Source organism: Procambarus clarkii, chromosome 8 (assembly GCF_040958095.1).
Source record: "Procambarus clarkii isolate CNS0578487 chromosome 8, FALCON_Pclarkii_2.0, whole genome shotgun sequence".
In the NCBI taxonomy this organism is placed as follows: Eukaryota; Metazoa; Arthropoda; class Malacostraca; order Decapoda; family Cambaridae; genus Procambarus; species Procambarus clarkii.
In genome coordinates this window covers 42,711,757-42,731,974 of record NC_091157.1, presented here as the reverse complement: position 1 = coordinate 42,731,974, position 20,218 = coordinate 42,711,757, and the positions used below count along the sequence as shown (strand labels likewise).

The 20,218-nt window shown below is 45.4% G+C and overlaps 1 protein-coding gene across 1 annotated transcript in view; it reads left to right on the top strand.

Moving 5' to 3' along the window:
- Window positions 1–702: 702 nt before the first annotated feature.
- LOC123759711 (myosin light chain kinase A) overlaps window positions 703–20,218 on the top strand; it is a 58,964-nt gene continuing 39,448 nt past the window's right edge. Inside the window, 4 exon segments of the mRNA XM_045744956.2 lie at window positions 703–888; window positions 1,508–1,616; window positions 8,521–8,629; window positions 16,121–16,278. Coding sequence (XP_045600912.1) covers window positions 757–888; window positions 1,508–1,616; window positions 8,521–8,629; window positions 16,121–16,278 — 508 coding nt within the window. The 5' untranslated portion in view covers window positions 703–756.

Sequence of the window (20,218 nt, the reverse complement as noted above, 5' to 3'; positions counted from 1 at the left end):
GTGTGAATAGTGTAATAACAGCACCAGGAGTATGTTGTGAGGAGCTATTTTGGTGAGGGAGGTGACGTCGTAATCGTTGCGTCGTCTGCTGTGTGATTTGTCATGCAGTGTATGGTGGCCACTGTACTGTTTGGACACAATACCGGCTTACTTGCATAGTTCTGGTAAATAAAACATGTAGATAAGTATATATAACATGTGTAAATCGTGTAATAAATACAATAACAGTATGGTGGGAGGAGCAATGTTGGCGAGTAAGATGTTGGAGTGAGGGAGGGCCTGTCTGGGTGTGACTGCTCACACTCGCGATGTTCTGAGTGTGTTGATGGTGAATGTATATAGTGTGTGACAGTGTATAGTGTGTACATATGTTATAAATATACATAAATGAACATGAAACATTGGTGTGAATAACTGTATGATTTGAAGGAGCAATGTTGGCAAGTAAGATGTTGGAGGAGTGAGGGAGGGCTGGCTGAGTGTGGCTGCTCACACTTGCAGGTGTTCTGAATGTGTTGATGGTGAATGTATATATTGTGTGACAGTGTATAGTCTGTAAATAGAATATATATATACATAAATTAGCATGATACATGGCAAATATGTGCAACATATGTGTACACAAGTGTCATGCACGTAACACAGTGTCCTCAGACAGTACGGATGTTTTACTGCCATAATATAGTGTACGTGTTCATTATACATAGGATTAGCACGTAAAAACAAATAAAATGTATTTGGAACTGTGTGCAAAAAATGAACAAAAATATATTCACGGCAATTCACGCGCCTCGCCCCGGGCGCCCCTCCGGCCCCGGGAGCTTACTGCACGGGCGAACGGGAAATGATGACGTCACGCGCCAACTTACGGACCCCATAGCAGCCAAAGTAAGTACAAGTTTGAAATTTTTTGACATACCCATACTGGGGGAAGGGTTTTTGACACTTTGAAAAAAACAAAAGAATTTTTTCAAGAGAATTTATTTCCTGCGCACTGGGGGGTGTCATATTTATAGGCCGCGCAGTTAAAGGGTTAACCACTGCACTGCGCCAAACAAAAAATGTTGTTTTGAGAGTTGTGCATTTTTTTTTATTACTTAGTCTATATTTTAATGTTTTCATTACTCTTTGTGTTTTGAAATGAAAATAGTTGAGTTTGGAAACATTTTGACATTAACTTTATCTGACCATTTATAAAAACAACAAAAATATGTCCTTAATTAAATTAATAATTGCACTATGAAGTTTTTGCCAAAAACAGGTGCACAGTGCAGGGGTTAAATGAGAAACTATAGCCAATGTGTATGTTGTCAAATTAGTTTCGTTGGATCCTTCTCATGATTACTAATTGATGTACTGATCACCTTGGTTTTCTCTGAAGAAGTTATAAGACCATAATTATCACAAGATGTATTCTGTCATTAAATACATTACAACAAACAGTAATGATTATTACCATATATATATACTGTATATTTATTGGAAGTAAGGCCTATTTTGTTTGCAGGGGCTACGGGAAACTCAGGAAGTGCTTAGTCAGTGCACCTTCGACTTTCCGGAGGCAGAGAGTGCATGGGGCAGGCTCTTTTCTGTGAGGGAGAATGTGTCCGTATGCAGTATGTATCCCGTTTTGTTTCATAGTTAATAGGATTTGTAATTATCAACCTCTTTGGCTGAGAAATTCAACATTTGCTCACTTGTAAATACGCAGTATGTAAATTCGCAGTACTGCAGAGACACATATTTACAAGTGAAGGAAAGGAAAGGAGCTGTCAGGAGAAAGCATCGAGCTATTACGACTATATAGCACTGGGAAGGGGTCAGGATAAGGATTTGGGATGGGATGGGGGGAAAGGAATGGTGCTCAAACACTTGGACGGTCGGGGATTGAACGCCGACCTGCATGAAGCGAGATAGTTGTAGAGTGACTATCTCGCTTTATGCAGGTTGGCGTTCAATTCCCGACTGTCCAAGTGTTTGAGCACCATTCCTTTCCCCCTGTCCCATCCCAAATCCTTATCTTGACCCCTTCCCAGTACTATATAGTCGTAATAGCTCGGCGCTTTCTCCTGATAGTTCCTTTCCTTTTCTTCACTTGTAAATATGTATCTCTGCAGTACTGCGAAGGTCTAGTTTTCAATCATCTCACTCCTGTATTTTGAAAATTGGAAATAAATATTGTACTGTGTGCTGTCATCTGGTGTGACATCCAAGAAAACTGTTTCTCATGTTCCCACCCAGCAGCTTATTTCACAGTAATGATACTGGTTATACTATTTGTTCTAGCTTCTACTTGTATGTTCTAATGCCTTAAGTATCATATGATGCTATTTAAATCTGTTACAGTAAATATCAAATTAAACATACAATATAAATATTGTTCCCATATGAATTAAAGTTCTAGACATTTCCCAGTTAGGAAGGTTAAGCAAGTCTGAAGTGAACTTGGTACGTATAACCTTTGCCAATCTCGGGCACAGAATAAAAACTACAGTACTCAGAAATGCATAAAACCTAAGACATCTGGATATTATAATAACATATACTATACATATGACAGAGAAATGTCATTCTCTCGGAGAAATGGCAAAAAATTACAAAAATGAAAGAAAAACTAAAGGACTTGAGAAACACAACTCAAAACAAAAATTTGAAGCTCAAGATAAGAAAAGGACAGGTGATCAAGTTAGAAAAAGAAAATGTAGTCCATCAATCAGTGAGGCAGAATTAACCCGTATACATCTCCACTGACAAGCAGGCACAAATCCAAAGGGTCAACATAGAGTAATAGTGTGCAGAAAACAAGAATAATACCTCAGCCCTTTAAGAACAATGGCAGAAGGTTTAAATTGCTTCTACATAAATGCCAGTAGCATAGGAAATATATTTGATGTACTGTGCATACACTGAGACTCAAAATGCCAACATCATTGGCGTCGGTGAAACATGGGTATGAGAAGACATAAATGAAATGGAATTCCTTCTTCCCAGGATAACACCCCCCTTTCAGAAAGGACAAAACAACAATAGCAGGTGATGGTGTGATGCTATATATATGAGGACCTGACTGCAACAAGTAATGAAGAATTAAACAACATGGGATCCTTGGAATCTGTGTGGTGCAATATACTTGCTTGAAATGGTACCAAAGTATCAGTGGAAGTATGTTACAGGGGCAGACATAGCAACAGCCAACAGCAGAGGAAGTTACAGATCTGCATAATGTGATAAATGCAGCAGCTGAAGCCCAAGCTCTTATAATGGGGAACTGAGGCAATGGATTGGGTGAATCTAACATCACAAGGAGAGGGAGAAAAATTTATTGACTTGGTACAGAACTCCATACAGCATGTGACAGCCCACCTGAGGTAACAACATTTTAGATCTTATGTAAACATCGGAAGAGGGATATGATTGATCAAATTCAAGTATGGAAGCAGCTCGTCCCATCATATGACTACAATATTCTAAGATGGAATACAGTTATAGAAATCTATGTAAAGATCTAGGTCGATGACTTTGTAGACTTCTTTTTGAGAATGTTATCATAGAATGACACATAAATACCAGGAGGTATTTATAAAATACCTCCTGGAGAAAGTTAATAGATGAAAATGATAGGGCTTTGACTGTGCGTGCTGGTGGCGAGGGTAGGCCCTCATTGCAACCAGGTTTGGGGTCATGTACATATCCTGCTGTCAGTTCTTCTGTCTGCTCATCAGCACTGCTCTCATACTATGCAGAGGGCTCTGCTGGTTATGATTCGCACCGGCCCTCTCGCAGTTCACTCCTTTGATGGAGGTGATGGGGAGGGGCAGCCTGCTCGGTTTACCGACTCTTGATTCTGCGATTTGTGGATTTTCCAGGTCGTTTCACATGGCTTGTAGTGGTATTGGTTGGTCGTGCCCTTCTCCTGTGAGTCAAGGCTGTTGAGGCAGGCTTCTTACCCTTGCCATCACAGGGTAATTGCAGAATGGCTTACTTCCAGTGTGTGGTCAATATGAACACATCTCTTCACTTTGTGTCTTCCCTGTTCCTGGTTTTGAAATGGGACTCAGCTGAGCTGAGCTCCAAAGCTCCAAAGGATACCTGATCAACCAGGCTGTGACTCATACGTCAAGCTGCGAACACCCGCGTCCAACAGCCTGGCTGATCAGTCCAGCAACCAGGAGGCCTGGTCGACGACCAGGCCGCGGGGACGCTAAGCCCCGGAAGCACCTCAAGGTAACCAAGGAGCTCCATTTGATCCTCGATCTTTTGGGATTGGACAAATTCCGTCCCTGCTCCACTTTCTGCATGACCACTTTGGCCTCAGGTTTGCCTTATGTTGGTAGTGGGGTCCTGGACTTCCGAGATACTTGTTAGTACAAATGTCCTTGTACATCGTAAAGTTCAAGGTTTCATAGTGGGGTGTCAGGCTTACCATTTCAGGATTCTTCCCTTTGCCTTAAATCCGGCTCCCGTGTTTTAAAAAAATTGGCTCGAATCATAGTAGCTTGTCTGTTTTTTTGGGGGGGTTTGTGTTCTGGCCTACCTTGACAACTGGCTAGCATGGGCCTCCAATCAGTCTGCATGTTTGCTAGCCAGAGATCTGGTTCTTTCCCAGGTTGCTGGGTTTGGGTTCCTGGTGAACTTGTGGAAATCCAGGTTGGTTCTGTCCCAGGTTCAGACTTAGCTGTGTATCATATGGGACTCCTGGTTGGTATAATTTTTCTCTTCCTCTGGCAGCTTTCCTCCAGCTGCAGCACTTCCACCTGCTGGTATTGATGTGGCCTTTCATGACTTTTTGGATGCTTTCCTGGTGGGGTGGCAGTGTCACCTGCTATCTGCACCTATGTGAGGGGGACCAGGTTCTGGTATTAGAACAAGTTGTGCATGTGCAGTATATAAAGGGAATGAACTGATCAAATCTAGTAGATTTGATTTGGCATCACGAGGTTTTTCCCTGCGTTCTAGGGTGGGGAGCCTCCTTCGCCGCTCCCCTCTTCTCCAGCATGGACGCCCTGGCCACCTCCGGCGGCTACGGACTCAAAAGCTTGCGTCATGGCCCTTCAGCGCCCTATGTTCTGCAGGTGAGTTGGTGCGGTTTGGCGTCTCCTTCGTCCTGACGCTGTTTTTGTTTTTGGAAGTAGGAATGGGTGTACATACGTACTTGAGAACGTGGACCGTATCATCTGAGGTGCCTACTGCAGGGCTATTAGCCCATACTGGGCAGCTCTTGTTCTCGCCACCTGATTCCTTCCTCGGTTCACGGGTGTCTGCAGGTGGCCTCTTGGCCCTTCCGAGGCGGCTCCTGCCTGTACTCCTCCTGCCCCTCTTCTATGCTTGTCTAACCTTGCTTGAGTTCGGGGCCCCGCCTCCACCTTGTTCCGCAGTGCAACAGTGGGGTGCCTGTTCGGTGGTACGTTTTCCTGTGTCGAGGGTGTTTTGTGCTCGCCTCCTTGTGCTTGCAGGATTGGGTTCTGGCTCTTTGGTTCCACCTCCCCTGTCGTTTGCCTGTCGAGCGGATTCTGTGCTTCATGGGCACTCTTGTCTCTGCTCTTGGGGCTGTGTATGGGGTCAGCCCAAGTTGGGCTGCCTTATGTGTTCTTTCGATTGCCTGTTACACTGCACACGTTTCTTCTACCGTCCCTGTGGCTCAGTTGGGTGCTCGGTTTCTGCCTGTGTCCCCTTGTGTGCCACTCGTGTACGATTTATCTATCTTCTCTGTCACTTCCTCGGGGAGTGTGGTGACGTTTTGCTGCGGTTTTGGTACTGCGGCTGCGTGTCGGGGTTGGTTGTGGCATTATGTTCGGCCCTTCCGTGCCCCCCTCTGGGGCCCTCCTTCCTTGCCGGTCTTGCTGTGCCGGGCCTGATTTTTCCATGTTCCTTGGATTCTCTGTCTTGTCCTCGCCTCGTTGTGCTGGCTGGGGATGAGCTTGGGGTCTTCGTCTCGCCCCTCGCCTATCCTCCGGTTTCGGTTCAAGTTCCAGAGCCTAATGGGCTCCCTTCCTTAGTGTTTTTCACGGCTGCCCTAGGGTTTTTCTTGGCGCTGGGGCTTTGAGGGGACAGCTCGGCCCCGGGGCCTGCAGGGTGGGTTCCCGGGGCTGCGGTGGGAAGGTTCGGGACGGTTTTGCTCCTTCCCGTTTTTCTGGTCCGTCTGTCGTCATTCGGTTGAGCTTCCCTCTGGTTCTTTCTAGGGCTTGTGGGTCCTATTCCCGGCAGCTTCTGGGTGTTTGGCCTTCTTGTTCTTTTGTGCATATCTCTTCTCTTCGCGCTGTGTCGGCTCTACTCGTTTTCCTGGGGGCGATTTTGCTCCTCTTAATGAGTCTTTTTCGCTTCTGACCTTCTGCGGGAAGTTGGTGCGGGACGGCTCCTTATGCGGGTTCCTTCCCTATCGGCTGCACTTGTGGTGGTGGACTTGCACGCTTGTGGCATTTTAGTTTTGGTCCTGCGTTTTCTTTTCCCTCCTGGGGCTGTCATAGGATTGGCTTGCGGAGGATGTAGAGGCGCTTGGGGCCGTTCCTGGATCTGGCACCTTGGTTTCTGCTGCTAGCTTTCGGTATCGATGTTCCTTTTGCAGGCTGTCTCATGCGTTGTTTCACCTCCGGCCTGCTTATGCACTGCCTGTGCCGTCCTGGTCTTTGGAAAGGGTGTTCTCCTGTTTTTCTTCTCCTTGGTGGTTGTGGCTCCTTGGGGTCAGGTTTGCTTTGCCTCGGCTCTCTTTTTATGTTGGCATTGGCCTCTGGGGGTCGTGTGGCAGAGCTTCATGCTCTTCTCAGGTGCAGTGGTTTTTGGCTCCTATGGTCGTGGTCATAGGTTTCTTCATCTGCGGCCGTTCTCCCTTTTTCTGGCAAATGATGTGCCTGCTGCTTTCCGGAGGGGTCCTTGGGTTTGTCTCGATTTCGTGTTGAGGAGTGGTTCACCGACCGCCTCCCGGGTATGTCCCCTTGTTTTCTTAGGTAGTCTTTGGTGAAGTAGCTCCGGGAGCCGTAGGGGCTCCCCCCCAGAAAACCAGCGTTGAATGTAATGAAACGCCATTTTTCTGGGTGAGTCCCGGAGGCTCCCCGGCACCCTCCCACCCTCCGGTCGGCGTTTTTTTTTTTTTTTTGCGGTTTTGATATCCAGCCTCAGAACTGGGGCGGGGATCGCCGGCGCGGGGGTCTGGGGCTCCCCCTTCCCCCTCCCGGGGAGGGGGGAGCTGCGCAGACATGCGGCGCGGCTCGTGTGATGTCATGCTTGTTAGTTCATTTTCCTGGGGGAGTTCTGTCCACTCGTTTATCGATTTTTGTTGTTATCCAGAATAGGGGTCTGTTTTGTGGCGCTTACCTTTCTGGGTGCCTGTCCCGGTCAATGGCAGATATAGAATGCTCTGAATCACATGTGCATTTCTATGGGCCATCGCTCCCCGTGCCTCTCTGATGGGGCCAGGTTCCGGCTCGTGGTCCCCGGTAGGCCTAGAACTCCACCCACATCGACTGATGTAAAATAGTTAGGGTATCCATATCAGCCATGGATAGCTCCGGGGAGCCTCCGCGACTCACCCAGAAAACGGCGTTTCATTACATTCAACGCTGGTTTTTTGGTGCGATCATGAATCCCCTACTCCCTGCACCTTTGTAAGGGGGAAATCTGTGGTAGGCTACTAAGGACTCCCAGGGCTGATGTGACTTATATGTTGTGATGTGATGCCCTAGTGCAGCAATACTGGGCCAGGGTGGTGTGGCTCTGTCACATTAAAAAAAAAAATGCTGCTTTGGCCCTTGCAGTGTGCAAGTTGCAGGAAGAAATATAAGAAAATCATCACATAAATAATTAAAGCAATTTAATATTAATGAACAAAAATGGTACCTGAGAACACTTGGTGATCATACCATTCAAAACTGAAACAAGGGAATATGAAATCTTTAACATGAATAAAATAGGTGTGCAATGAATACAACATAATAATACTAATATACTGGTAAGCTGAATACCTCTACCATACCACCACAGCATCTGACACATGACGTAGGCTGGTAGCAGACGACGGGTGAGAGAACCTATGATGATCCCAAGAGCACCAGGGAGAGACTGGCTTCCCTGGGTTGTGGGGCTCTATTTATATTCTGGCGGTGATGACATCACATCCGGTGTCAATGTGAGCAGTAACAAGCGGCTGGCGGCCAACTGCTAGTTTGCGGCTGGTGACACAGATGGGTAGAGGCTGTATAACTGCTAGGCCACAAACTGCTTGTTTGCGGAGGCTAACTGCTAGAGAGCGGAAGCGCTCTGCCTACCGGTGAGCTGTACGAGGCACTGGGTGGTACGGGGTTGTGGAGCGTGTGGCAGGTCGAATGACTCGTCTTGGTTGTCATAGAGGTGGACTTCCAGTGTGAAGACATAAAAGGTGAGTGGAAGAGGCAGTTCCACTGCTGTGCAGGGGGATTTACATGACAATGTATACAGTTGTTTCAGTGCGGCTAGCAACAGGGAGCCGCCGAGGCCCCCCTCCCTTACCCCGAGAGGCATTTTGTTACATTCTTTGCTGGATTTTTTCAGACCTAATCAACAACTCGTACACATTTGGTAGAGGTGAAGCAGACTATCGTTTCTGCAAAGACAACTTTGGCAGTTCTTTCCTTCCTGCTATCTCTAAGAAGCACTTCAGGTAAGTGTGGAGTAACATTTCTTTAACCCCCCAATTATCCATAAGTGCTAAAGAAGGTCACAAGCAAAAATTTGTTGTGGAATTGCACTGTCTTGTATGGCTTTTAGTACAGTATAACAATTGTAGGTGCAGAATGTTGAAAAGAAAATCAAATATAAAGCTAAAAAGAATAATCTTCTCATCCCAATTGTTAATATTTTTTCTTTGGAGAGCCTCTCCAGCTCCCAGGAGCTTACCTGGCTGATATGTATGTATTAGACCGTGGCATCAGTCAATTCGATTGAAGTTCTTGCCTACCGGGAACCACGAGCCAGAACCTCGGGCCCCCTCAGAGGCATGAGGAGCAATGGCCTATAGAAATCTCCATGTGGTTGGAAGGATTCCATGTCTGCCATCGACCTGGTTAGGCACCCAGAAAGGTAGGCGTCAAAAAACATGCTCCACATGGTTCAAAATTGCTACCGAAAGCCGAACTATCAAGTAGAACTCCCCAATCTGAAAACAAGCAAACAAGCATGACGTCACAGCTGCTGCCGTCTGCATAGTTTCCCCCCTCCCTGGGAGGGGAAATGGAGAGCACCAGACCCCTGCGCTGGCCATTCAACCTCAGTTCTGAGGCTGATGTGTTGTGGTGGTCGTTCAACTCTGGCTTCTGTCTCTGTGCAGTGCTGTACCTTTGTGGTGCTGTTCTGCAGTGTGGTGGTGGTGTGTGAGCTAGGAGTAATTCATGGAGTACTGGGGCTGCATGTGCCTAGGGCCATTTTCCCTAGATACCCTGTAAGTACTGTACTGCCCTTGCAGCTTGGGGTTATCTTCCACAAGTCGTTCGGGGACTACCTCCATAGGGATCTTTTGCTGCTCGATGATTACCTTCCCTTGGGGTCAGCTGGGGTTTTCATAGCCGCTGTTTGACCTTGAGTAGGAGGTAGTATCGTCGCTGGTAGGGGAGTAAGGTACTGTGCAGCTTGTCGCCTATTCTCACAAAGGCCAGTTCTGTTCCTCCTGGAGACATTGTACTTTTGCGAGGGGTTTTCTTTTCTTTTTGTTTCTTGCCTGGTGGGGGTCTGCCACTTGGTCGTTGTTCGCCCTGTTATTATGGTGGTCCTCTGCTAGGTCCCCATGATTGTACACATCACAGGGGTTCAGATTTAATCGTTCTCCTGGTAGATTGGGCCAACCGGTTAGCAGTACCTTACCTGGGCCTCCCTTAGCAGTCAGCCTAAGGGCTCTGCAAAACCCCATTGGGGCTCATTGGTCTAATGGATGCATCCTCTGGATCCCATCACACCTTGTGTGAGTTTGAAGGCAACTCTGTCCCCTTGTCTCAGGGTGACATACACCAGTTTTGCCTCAGTCATGTTACCTGTTGGTTGCCTTTCCGGATGCCCCGCGGCTGCCCTGCTTTGGTTATAGGGACTCGGACTTGGGGGGGTGTTAGTCGCTTCGACATTGGTTTTATCCGTGCTTCCTCGTCCTTCCCCTGCTGTTGTTTGTCTTGCTAACCTGCTGCCGGCTTCCCAACGTCTGGGGGTTTCGGAGTCGGGCAGGGTTTAGATGTTGGTGAGACTCGGGGTGGGGGTGGGGGGGATATCGGGGGCTGCCCCATCTGGTTCGGCGATGGAGGCATTCGAGCCTGCTCCTCCCCGGGTTTAGTTTTAGGTTCACTTGGGTTTTTCGGTCCCTTCCTTCCAGAGGTTTTTGGCTTCCTGCATCCCACCTAAGGAGGTTTGGGAGACCATTGTGGCATAACTCCTGCATGACCCAGATTTTGCCTCGCTAATGGACCCTTCCTCGTTTGAGTTTGGTTTTGCTTTTCATTATTGAGTGCATTACGAGGTGCCGGAGTCATCCTGGTTAGAGGACTGCAATTTCTTTGTGGGCATGGCATTCATTCTGTTGGACCCGCACGCTTGAATGGCGGGAAACTTATATGGTTCAGGTTACCTGGAAGGTGAGTACGAGTACCTCAGTGAGTGCTTATTTGCCCCCGTTCTTCCTCAGGATATTGGCCAGGTGCAGCTTCACGTACAGGTTCCCGTTCTTTTGGCATCCCTGGTGGTTGAGGATTTGCGCGTCCGGGGGTTTCGGTTTTGCGTTTTTTTTTTTTCCCTGCTCGAGCTGTCTTCGGACTAGCTTGAGGAGGATGTGGAGACGCTGGGTACCGGGCCAGTGTCAGGTGCACTTGCCTCAACGGCTCGGGCATCGGCTGCCTTGTTGAAGTTGTTTGCGACGATTCTGAAGGAGACTGTGTGTCTGTTCCTTGCTTCTCACCTCACATGCCAGCAGGCTGTGCTTGCTCACTCTCTGGAATCCTCGTGGGCCCTTGGCTCTTAGGTTTTCACCGCCTTTTGTTCGTTGCTGTTTGCAGTATCTGCAAGCGGCTTCATCTACCTGTTGCCCTATGTCTGACTTGTTCTCCGGGATAACTGGGGGGGGGGGGGGTCTTTCCCGGAGGAGTCATGCCAGGGTTCAGGGTTCCTTTGGTTGTGGTAGGCCATTGGTGCCAATTTTGGAACCGACGTTGCCTTCGGAGTCAGTGGCATCTGGTCGGTGAAGTATTCGCTCTGTACGTTGGTTGGCTTCTTGTAAGGGGCGTCTGCCCTTTCACGGGTGGTGAGGCTTGTGCTGTATGCTCACGCCCGGTCCAACAATTTGTGGGCATTTTGGGTTGTTTCCTCCAGTCCTCTTCTCCTGCACTCTGTCAGGTCGTCTTGGAGTGGGTGCACTTGGGCATGGTCAAAACGACCTCATCCCTCAGGTTAGTTTTTCGCCTGTTTTTAATCTCGAAACCGGACTATGCAGATCTGAGGTTCATTCTGGACTTGTTCCGTCTGAACCTCTTCTGTCTTTTGCTTCTCCTTTTGGATGAACACTGTCCCAGGTCCAGCTTCTTTTAGTGCCAGATGCTTGGATGGTGTGTCTGGTCCTCCGGAATGCACATTGGCACGTCCCAATTCATCCGTGGTTCAGGGACTGGCTCGGTTTTGTCGTGGGGCAGCAAGCTTACTGCTTTCGTTGCCTTCCTTCGTCTTGAATCTGGTACCTCGCGTTTTCACACGCCTTATCTGGGTCGTGGTGACCCACTTGCATCTGGCAAAGGTTCGGGTTCTGGCCTACCTCGACGACTGGCTGGTGTGGGCTCCCAGCTTGTCTGCATGTTTGCTCGTCAGGAGTTTGATTCTTTCCCAGCTTGCCGGGTTCAGGTTCCTGGTAAACTGGAGGAAGTCCCATCTGGTTTCCTCTCAGGTTTGGAATTGGCTTGGGCTTGTGGGGAATTCTCGGACCGTTTCCTTGGCTCTTCCTCCGGCGTCATTGCTGCGGCTGTGGTCTCACCTTCGGCTGTTTTTGGAGGGCTCCCGGGTCACTCGTCGGTTGCTCAAGCAGCTGTGCAAGAGTCTGAACTTTGCCATGCTGGTTTACCCGCCGAGTTGAGTCTGGCTTCGGCGGCTGTTCTGCTCCCTACGGGGATGTCCCTTCTGCCGCTTACGTAATCATTGGGTCTGGCCTCCGGGGAGCGTTGCATCGTCTGTTGCATCGCTGGCTTCCTCTTCAGGTTTTTCGAGGTTCAGGCTCACAGCACAGCTCTGGAGTTTACGGCAGTGTGGCTGTCGCTTCGGAGGGTTCATTTCGCTCGCGAATCGACAATCTGGCCTCATTTGAACTGTACTCCAGTGGTTTATTGCTTGAACCGAGGGGGTTCGATGCTTTCCAGATGGAGTTTGTTTTGGGACGCCTACCTTTCTGGGTGCCTAACCCAGTCGATGGCAGAAATGGAATCCTTCCAACCACATGGAGGTTTCTATAGGCCATTGTTCCTCGTAACTTTCTGAGGGGGCCCAGATTCTGGCACGTGGTCCCCAGTAGGCAAGAACTCCAATTGAATTGACTAATGCCATGGTCTAATACATATCAGCCAGGTAAGCTCCGGGAAACCTCCATGACTCGCCCAGAAAATGGATCATAAAATAAATCCTTTATGTAACATTGATTAATGTGTAATTGTCCTGATGTCAGATGGTTTTATTAGTGGGAGGGCTGGGTGGACAGCTGGATAAAGAAGTGGTCCAATGATAATACCTCTCACCTTTTTAGTTCGTTATTTCTTGTTTTATTTACTCTTTCTATGATCTAATGATAAACAGTATTGAGAAATCAATAGCAGTTTTAATAATATTTTATATAATGTGAAGTATGTGTGTACAGGTATGTAATTACCTAAGTGTAGTTACAGGATGAGAGCTTCACTCATGGTGTACTGTCTTCCCAGTACTCGTTGTCATATGATGGTTTAAAACTACTGACTGTTTTGGCATCCACCGCCTTCTCACTTGACTTGTTCGAACCGTCTGCTCCGCTTGTTCTTGAAGTTGCAGGCTTCAAGAACTTCTATTTGTCAATTTTGTTGATACCTGTTATTGTTTTGTATCACTTCTTTTTCTTCTATCTTTTAGCTTTGGCTTTCTTAACACCTCTAGCCTCTCCAAATAGCTCTTGTTTTTCAATTCCAGAAGCCATTAGTCTTTGTTCTGCGCATTAGTTTAATATGACAGTCCTGTTGTGCATGTAAAAATAATTTTTCCCCTCAAATTTTTCTTTTTAAAATTCCTTGCCTGCTCAGACATATAATACAAATGAAGAGAAATGATTTTGACTGCAGTGAAGATAAGATGGTGCGTGAGCGTTACAATAAACTTTCGTAGTGGGTCTCCGGAAGCATGGTCACTTGGCCGATTATAAACCTGCGAGTTGCCACAACTATTCATTTTTCATATTTTATCGCTCGAGTATTTTTTCTCATACGAACATGGATATCATTTATGATTTCTATTCAGTAGAACATCTGTATTGGTCCAAGAAATAATTATACACCTGTCTCTAATGTGTCTACTAAAATGTTCAGTCTCAATATTACTTGTTCAGTTTTCATTTGATATATATAATTTACACTATCACACAAACGATTCTTCACTATATTACACACACTCAGTACTTCATGAATTTGTTATAATCATTCAAACAGTCGGTAGTGCACAAAGCAGCTTTGCACTCTATGCACCAGGTACACAGATTTTTGCTTCTGGTCTTTTTGCTGTGTGTGCTTGCAAACAATGCAATCACATTTACCTTTGTCACGTGTTTCAGTACTTGGTATGTAACCAAAGCTTGTGTAGTGCAAAGCCATCTTTGTAGCTCAGTCTGTTGGAAACAGCGTGAGACATTGTTGGTGCACAAACTCTTGTCACAGCACTGCCTTCCTGGCCAAACTTAGCAAGTAATTGTGTCAACAGAGCAAGATTAAATGTACAGAGTGGTGGTTTCTTGCCTGATTTCAACAAATACATTTTGGAACAGTTCGGTACCAGTTATGTCCACAAAGTGAACATAACAGTTTAGTTTTCTGCATACACTCGACAGTACCAAGCATCATGTTGCATTTATCTACTAATCTCGTACTTATATTGTAAGTACAGGGGTTTTGGAAGTCAAACAGGGTCCTGGCCACCAGGTATCTGGTGAACGTCCCTGTTCCTCTGCGGCCTTGTGTGGCCTTGGGGTGGCTGTCAGCGGCTGTGTGTCTTTCTCGTTTTGAGACCTGTGGTGCTGCCCCCTTCCTGGTAAGTCCGTTTGCCTTCTCTGTAGGTAGTTAGCTTCAGGGAGCCCATGGGGCTTCCCACAGAAAACCAGTGTTGAATGTAATGAAATGCCTATGTCTGGGCAAGCTCTTGACACCCTCCCTCCTTTTGGTTGGTGGTTTTCATCATTCAAGAACTGAATTTGGTGGGTTGCCGCTCACCGAGGCCTGCTCTTTCCCTTCCCCTGCAGAGGGGGATGGAGGGTAGTGCTGATGAGCTGGGGGCTAGTTGGATGAAGTGTAGCTTGTTTGTTTTCTTTCTTGGGGAGTTCTTTTGCTATTTTGAGGACATAGCTCGCATTTTTCAACCAGACAGTGGTCTGTTTTGATTCGCCTATCTTTCTGGGTCCTTCCCTGGTCAATGGCAAGTATGACATACTTTAAATATAAAATGCTCATAGGCATTTGCTCCCTCCACTTTTCTGAGGGGGCCAGGTTTTGACTTTGGTCGCTGGTAAGGCAACAAGAACTGATAACCTCAACTTATATAGCACTGTATCAGTAGGAAGCTAAAGGGAGCCTCCAGGGCTTGTCCAGAAACTGGTGTTTCATTACATTCACTGCTTGTATTTTATCAATAAAATTCCTGTAGCATGCCATACCTCGACGCCAGTCATGGTGTGCCAGGAGACAGCTACATCACTCATTTGTCATCAAATTTCATTCAAAAGGAAATGTATTTCAACTGTTATTACAATTTTCAGCATTATGATTGCTCCAGTAGGAGATCTTGCTAATAAAAAGAGACAAATTACAGTGTAGATAATTGGCACTAACATCTCTGATCAAGCCAACCAACAGTGGTATACCTTGAGTTGGTTGGTTTCGGGACTTAGCGTCCCCATGGCCCGATCATCCCCCAGGACTCCCTCGGTGGTGTTTGAAGATGTATACTAACTCGTGGCTCAGAAGCACTTTGATATCTTTTGTAATTTTATGTATAGCTTTGTGTTCGTATATAAATTTTATTAAACGTTTTTAAGCACAGTAAAATTGCTTACACTTTGAACGGGTGGATCATGAATAATAACACAGCAACCTCCTAATGCTTAGCCTCGGTGATGACTTGGGTAAACAATCCTCTAATCAAATATTTGTATGTTCCACTGAACCATTTAAACCAACCAGGGATTTGATAGAGCAGAGCTCATTAGAGGGAGAATGTACAGTAGTTCAGTAAAATCAAGGTTTTATTTAGTACACCTCTCCACAGAAACCCAGTCTCATAGGAATTGTTTACTTGGAAATATCTTGAATCATTAGTCACAAGTTGTTGATTTTATTCTTGAAGGGCTCAGCACAAGTCAAATTAGCACTTGAAGCCTCACTAGAAATATTTTAACTTTTGCTGATGACATGCCTCTGCTGAAATCTTGCTACCCAATCATCACCTGCACTAAAGTCCTTAATGCCTACCTTAATATCAGTTTTCCTGTTGCACTTTTAAGTTCTATAAATTGTTCGCCAGTTCCATGTAAGTGATGCTGTTTAAACCATTTACACAGCAGCATCTTAGGAATCTTAAATACTGTAATTTCTGAAACCCAAATTCCAAGTATGTCATTCAGTTTTCATGACACTCGCCTGTGTTAAGGTTGGACAGTCTATACTGTTATTCTTTATTCTACATCAATACTGGCATTTCAGCCTTTCAGAAACCATTGCAAGAATTTAATCATCTCCCTTGTTCTGCTTTCATTCATACCTGTAATGGTTACTCTTATTTTAAGATTTCTGCTAATGATTGGTATTATTATTATTAGATATATTATGCTGTGCTTTAAGACATGTGTTATTAATTTAATTAACTCAAGAACAAAAGATTTCAAATTTATGAGGATTAATATATTATCTTGTAGGGTGTTCCGAGAATGGAAGTCAAAATCAGAAGCCGTGGTGATACTTGAGGATCTTTCATGTAACGGAACCTTTGTCAACAAACAACAAGTTGGCAAAGGAAATAAGATAGTTTTGCAAAGCAATGATGAGATTGCTCTAGCACATGCTAACAAAAAAGGTATGTTTATATATCAGTTTTTCACTCGTCGAATAATACGGTAGAATATACAGTGTTGATTTGTCGATCATCCATGTCTGTTGTGTGCTCTGAACTAATTTGGGCTGCCACTGATGATACATTCTGGTGTTATATTTATGCATATCCCTAAACATTATTGACTTCATTTTATACTAAAGTTGTAACTTGTTAAGTAAAGAGAGGGAAATGCAGCATTTCCTCGAGTCTCACTTCTACAAGTGTGATTTTCACAGTTTTTGCAAGAGCTTGATCCTTGGGCAGTAAAGGGCCACCGGAAGAATAATATTATGGAAAGGTAAAAATTATCTTTATTAAAAAAATCCATAATCTATTTATTATGTATTGGTGGGTGCATACATTACATAATGGCCAGGATTTACTCAAACTCTTTCAGTCTCTATAAAAATTTATTTTATTTTGTTTTATTTTATTTATATATACAAGAGTTGTTTAGTACACGTAGCATTTTGGGCAAGTCCTTAACCCTTTAACTGTGCCGCCTCCAAATATGACAACCCCTTTAACCCCCCCCCCCCCAGTGCGCAGGAAATAAATTCTCTTGAATTTTTTTTTTTTTTTTTTTTTTTAAAGTGTCAAAAACCCTTCCCTCAGTATGGGTATGTCAAAAAAAAAAATTAAAATTGTACTTTGCCTGCTATGGGGTTCGTAAGTTGGCGCGTGACGTCATCATTCCCCGTTTGCCCGTGACATATGCTCCCGGGGCCAGTAGGGCGCGCGAGTTGCCGCGAATATATTTTTGTTCATTTTTTGCGCACAGTTCCAAATACATTTTATTTGTTTTTACGTGCTAATCCTATGTTTAATGAACACGTACACTATATTATGGCAGTAAAACATCCGTACTGTCTGAGGACACTGTTACATGCATGACACTTGTGTACACATATGTTGCACATATTTACCATGTATCATGCTAATTTATGTATACAGTATATACAATCTATTTACAGACTATACACTGTCACACACTATATACATTCACCCTCAACACATTCAGAACACTGCGAGTGTGAGCTGTCACACCCAGCCAACCTTCCCTTACTCCTCCAACATTGTATTCGCCAACATTGCTCCTCCCATCATACAGTTATTCACACCAATGTTTCATGTTCATTTATGTATATTTACAACATGTGTACACACTGTACACTGTCACACACTATATACATTCACCATCAACACACTCAGAACACCGCGAGTGTGAATAGCCACACCCAGCCAGCCCTGCCTCCCTCCAACATCTTACTCGCCAACATTCCTCCTCCCACCATACTGTTATTGTTTTTATTACACTATTTACACATGTTATATATACCTATCTGCCTGCTTTATTTACCAGAACTATGCAAAGTAAGCCGGTATTGTGTCCAAACAGTACAGTGGCCACCATACACTGCATGAAAAAATCACACAGCAGACGACGCTACGATTACGACGTCACCTCCCTCACCAAAAGAGCTCCTCTCAACATACTCCTGCTGCTGTTATTACACTATATACATACACACTGTATATACCCATGTACATGTGTGTTCCCCATAGCGAACCACGAAGCTAGTATGGTGAGCAAAACAAGAGTGGCTGCCACACATAGTGAGGTTACCTCAATTCTCTCCCTTCCTCACCAAAATTCCTCCTTGCACAATACTACGCACAACGCAGGAACCTAAAAAGTCGTTTGAAGCTTCCTAGATGGACGAAATAATGCTGTGGTGCTGTGGCTAGCGCTGTGAACATTGTGAACAGCATTGAATCACTGATATTTGAACATCGTACCCAGCCATTATCACACTCAGGCTCTTCTATAATACTATCATGGCTAAATAATACAGATTATATATATATTTTGACATTATTAGGCAATGCTGTGGTCACACGCTGAACAGCAGTGCTGTGCTCATGCTGCAAGCGCCAGCCCTGGTTGCTCACTCACTACTGAGGCTCTCAGACCCGGGAATGTGGACCACGATTTTTTTTAAAGATGGGGTCTGTTTACAAAAGCCCTGAGGAAGCTGATATGAACCCCATGTAGCTGTGGGAGTTTTGAATGGAACGTGAAAAATACAAATACCCGGAGGCGCGTAGCGCACCCCAGACGTGGGCCTGCAGGCGCATTGCGCAGTTAAAGGGTTAATCCTATGTTCTCTGGAATATGACCCCCGCGAAGAATTGTTTAACAACTAGGTACCCATTTTACTTTTGAGTTAAACAGAGGCTACAGTTAAGGATTTGCACCCAGTAAATCCTCCCTGGCCAGGATACAAACCCAGGACAAAGCTCTCGCGGAACGCCAGGCGAGTGTCTTACCACTACGCCACAGAGACTAAATATTCACAGAAAAATAATTTATGAATTCTTCATTCCAGTGAATGAAGAATTCATAATAAATTCGGTCCCTTTAGACCCTGTCTCTTGGAGCTAGACGCTACAGGTTGCTCCTCTTCTTGGTTCGTGGGGTTCATCTCTCCGTGCCATTCATGTCCTGGGTGTGTGTCCAACATTCCTGCTCAACAGTCTGTCCCGGTTCTGTTGATTCCAGAGAGTGGACTGTCGTTGCTAGTTCCCTCCTCTGGCTTTGTGAAATGTTTGGGTGCTCAAATATGGATCTCTTCACACTGGCGTGGTCTTGGTGTTCCACATCTTGTGTAACACCATTCCCCAATTGCGAGGCTCTTATGGTGGATGCCTTTTGGCAGGACTGGATGAGGGGATGGGGTTTCTGTACCTTCTTTTCCCAGTCCAGCTGTTGCTTTGAGTCCTGGAGAGGTTGGAGTCCTACTGGGGGCGGGCATTCTTGGTGGCCGGCCCAGCCCTGGTTTCTGGCACTGTTTGCATAATGCTCGAATCTGGCTGTCTTTCCGCAGATCTGCCTTTTCCAGATGGTCAGCCAGCAGTACCTTACTAGATCGCCTTTCTCCTCTGCTCTTCGCATCTGGTCCTCCTGACATGGGGTTATCATCCCTCCTGCATCGTTCAGGCACTTAAAAGGTGTCCCACCTGTGGAATTTGTCGAGGCATCAGTACGAAGTTAGAAAAGGTTCAGAGGTATGCCACCAGGCTGTCCCTGAGCTTAGAGGAATGAGCTACAAGGGAAGATTACTGGAACTGAACCTTATGACAGTGGAAAACAGAAGAGTAAGGGCAGACATGACCACTACCTATAAAATTCTCAGAGGAATTTGACAGAATAGATAAAGATAAACTGTTTAGCATGGGTGGTACATGAACAAGGGGACACAGGTGGAAACTTGGTACCCAAATAAGCCACAGAGACGTTAGAAAGAACTTTTTCAGTGTCAGAGTAGTTATCAGTTGGAATGCATTAGGCAGCGATGTTCTGGAGGCAGACTCCATACACAGTTTCAAATGTAGATATGATAGAGCCCAGTAGGCTCTGGAATCTGTACATCAGTTGAGAGGCGGGACCATAGAGCCAAAGCTCAACCCTCGCAAGCACTACTAGGTGAGTATGTGGTTCTTGGTGGTTGTTCCACCATTTCCTTTTTGTAGTCATTCTTTTTAGTTGGTATGTTCTGCTGATACTTTTGTTGCATTTTTTGCTGCCAATATCTTTGCCTTTTTCTTTTCGCACTAATATTATTATTGTGTGTGTAAATTGAGAAATGTGTAGAGTTAAATGCGTGGAACATTGCTATGCTTAAAAGTATGGTGCTCATATGTATACATATGTTATATTTTCAACAATAAAACTGTTTTTGCTCTTATTACACTATATACATACATCATATATATCTATCAACATTTTCATGCACAATAGCAAATCCATAAGCTATTCTGGTGGGTTTGGTGATGAAATCAAAACACAGCATGGAGCCACACTATACAATCAGATGATACCAGCAATTCCCTGATACATGAAAATACCTTCATTATACTA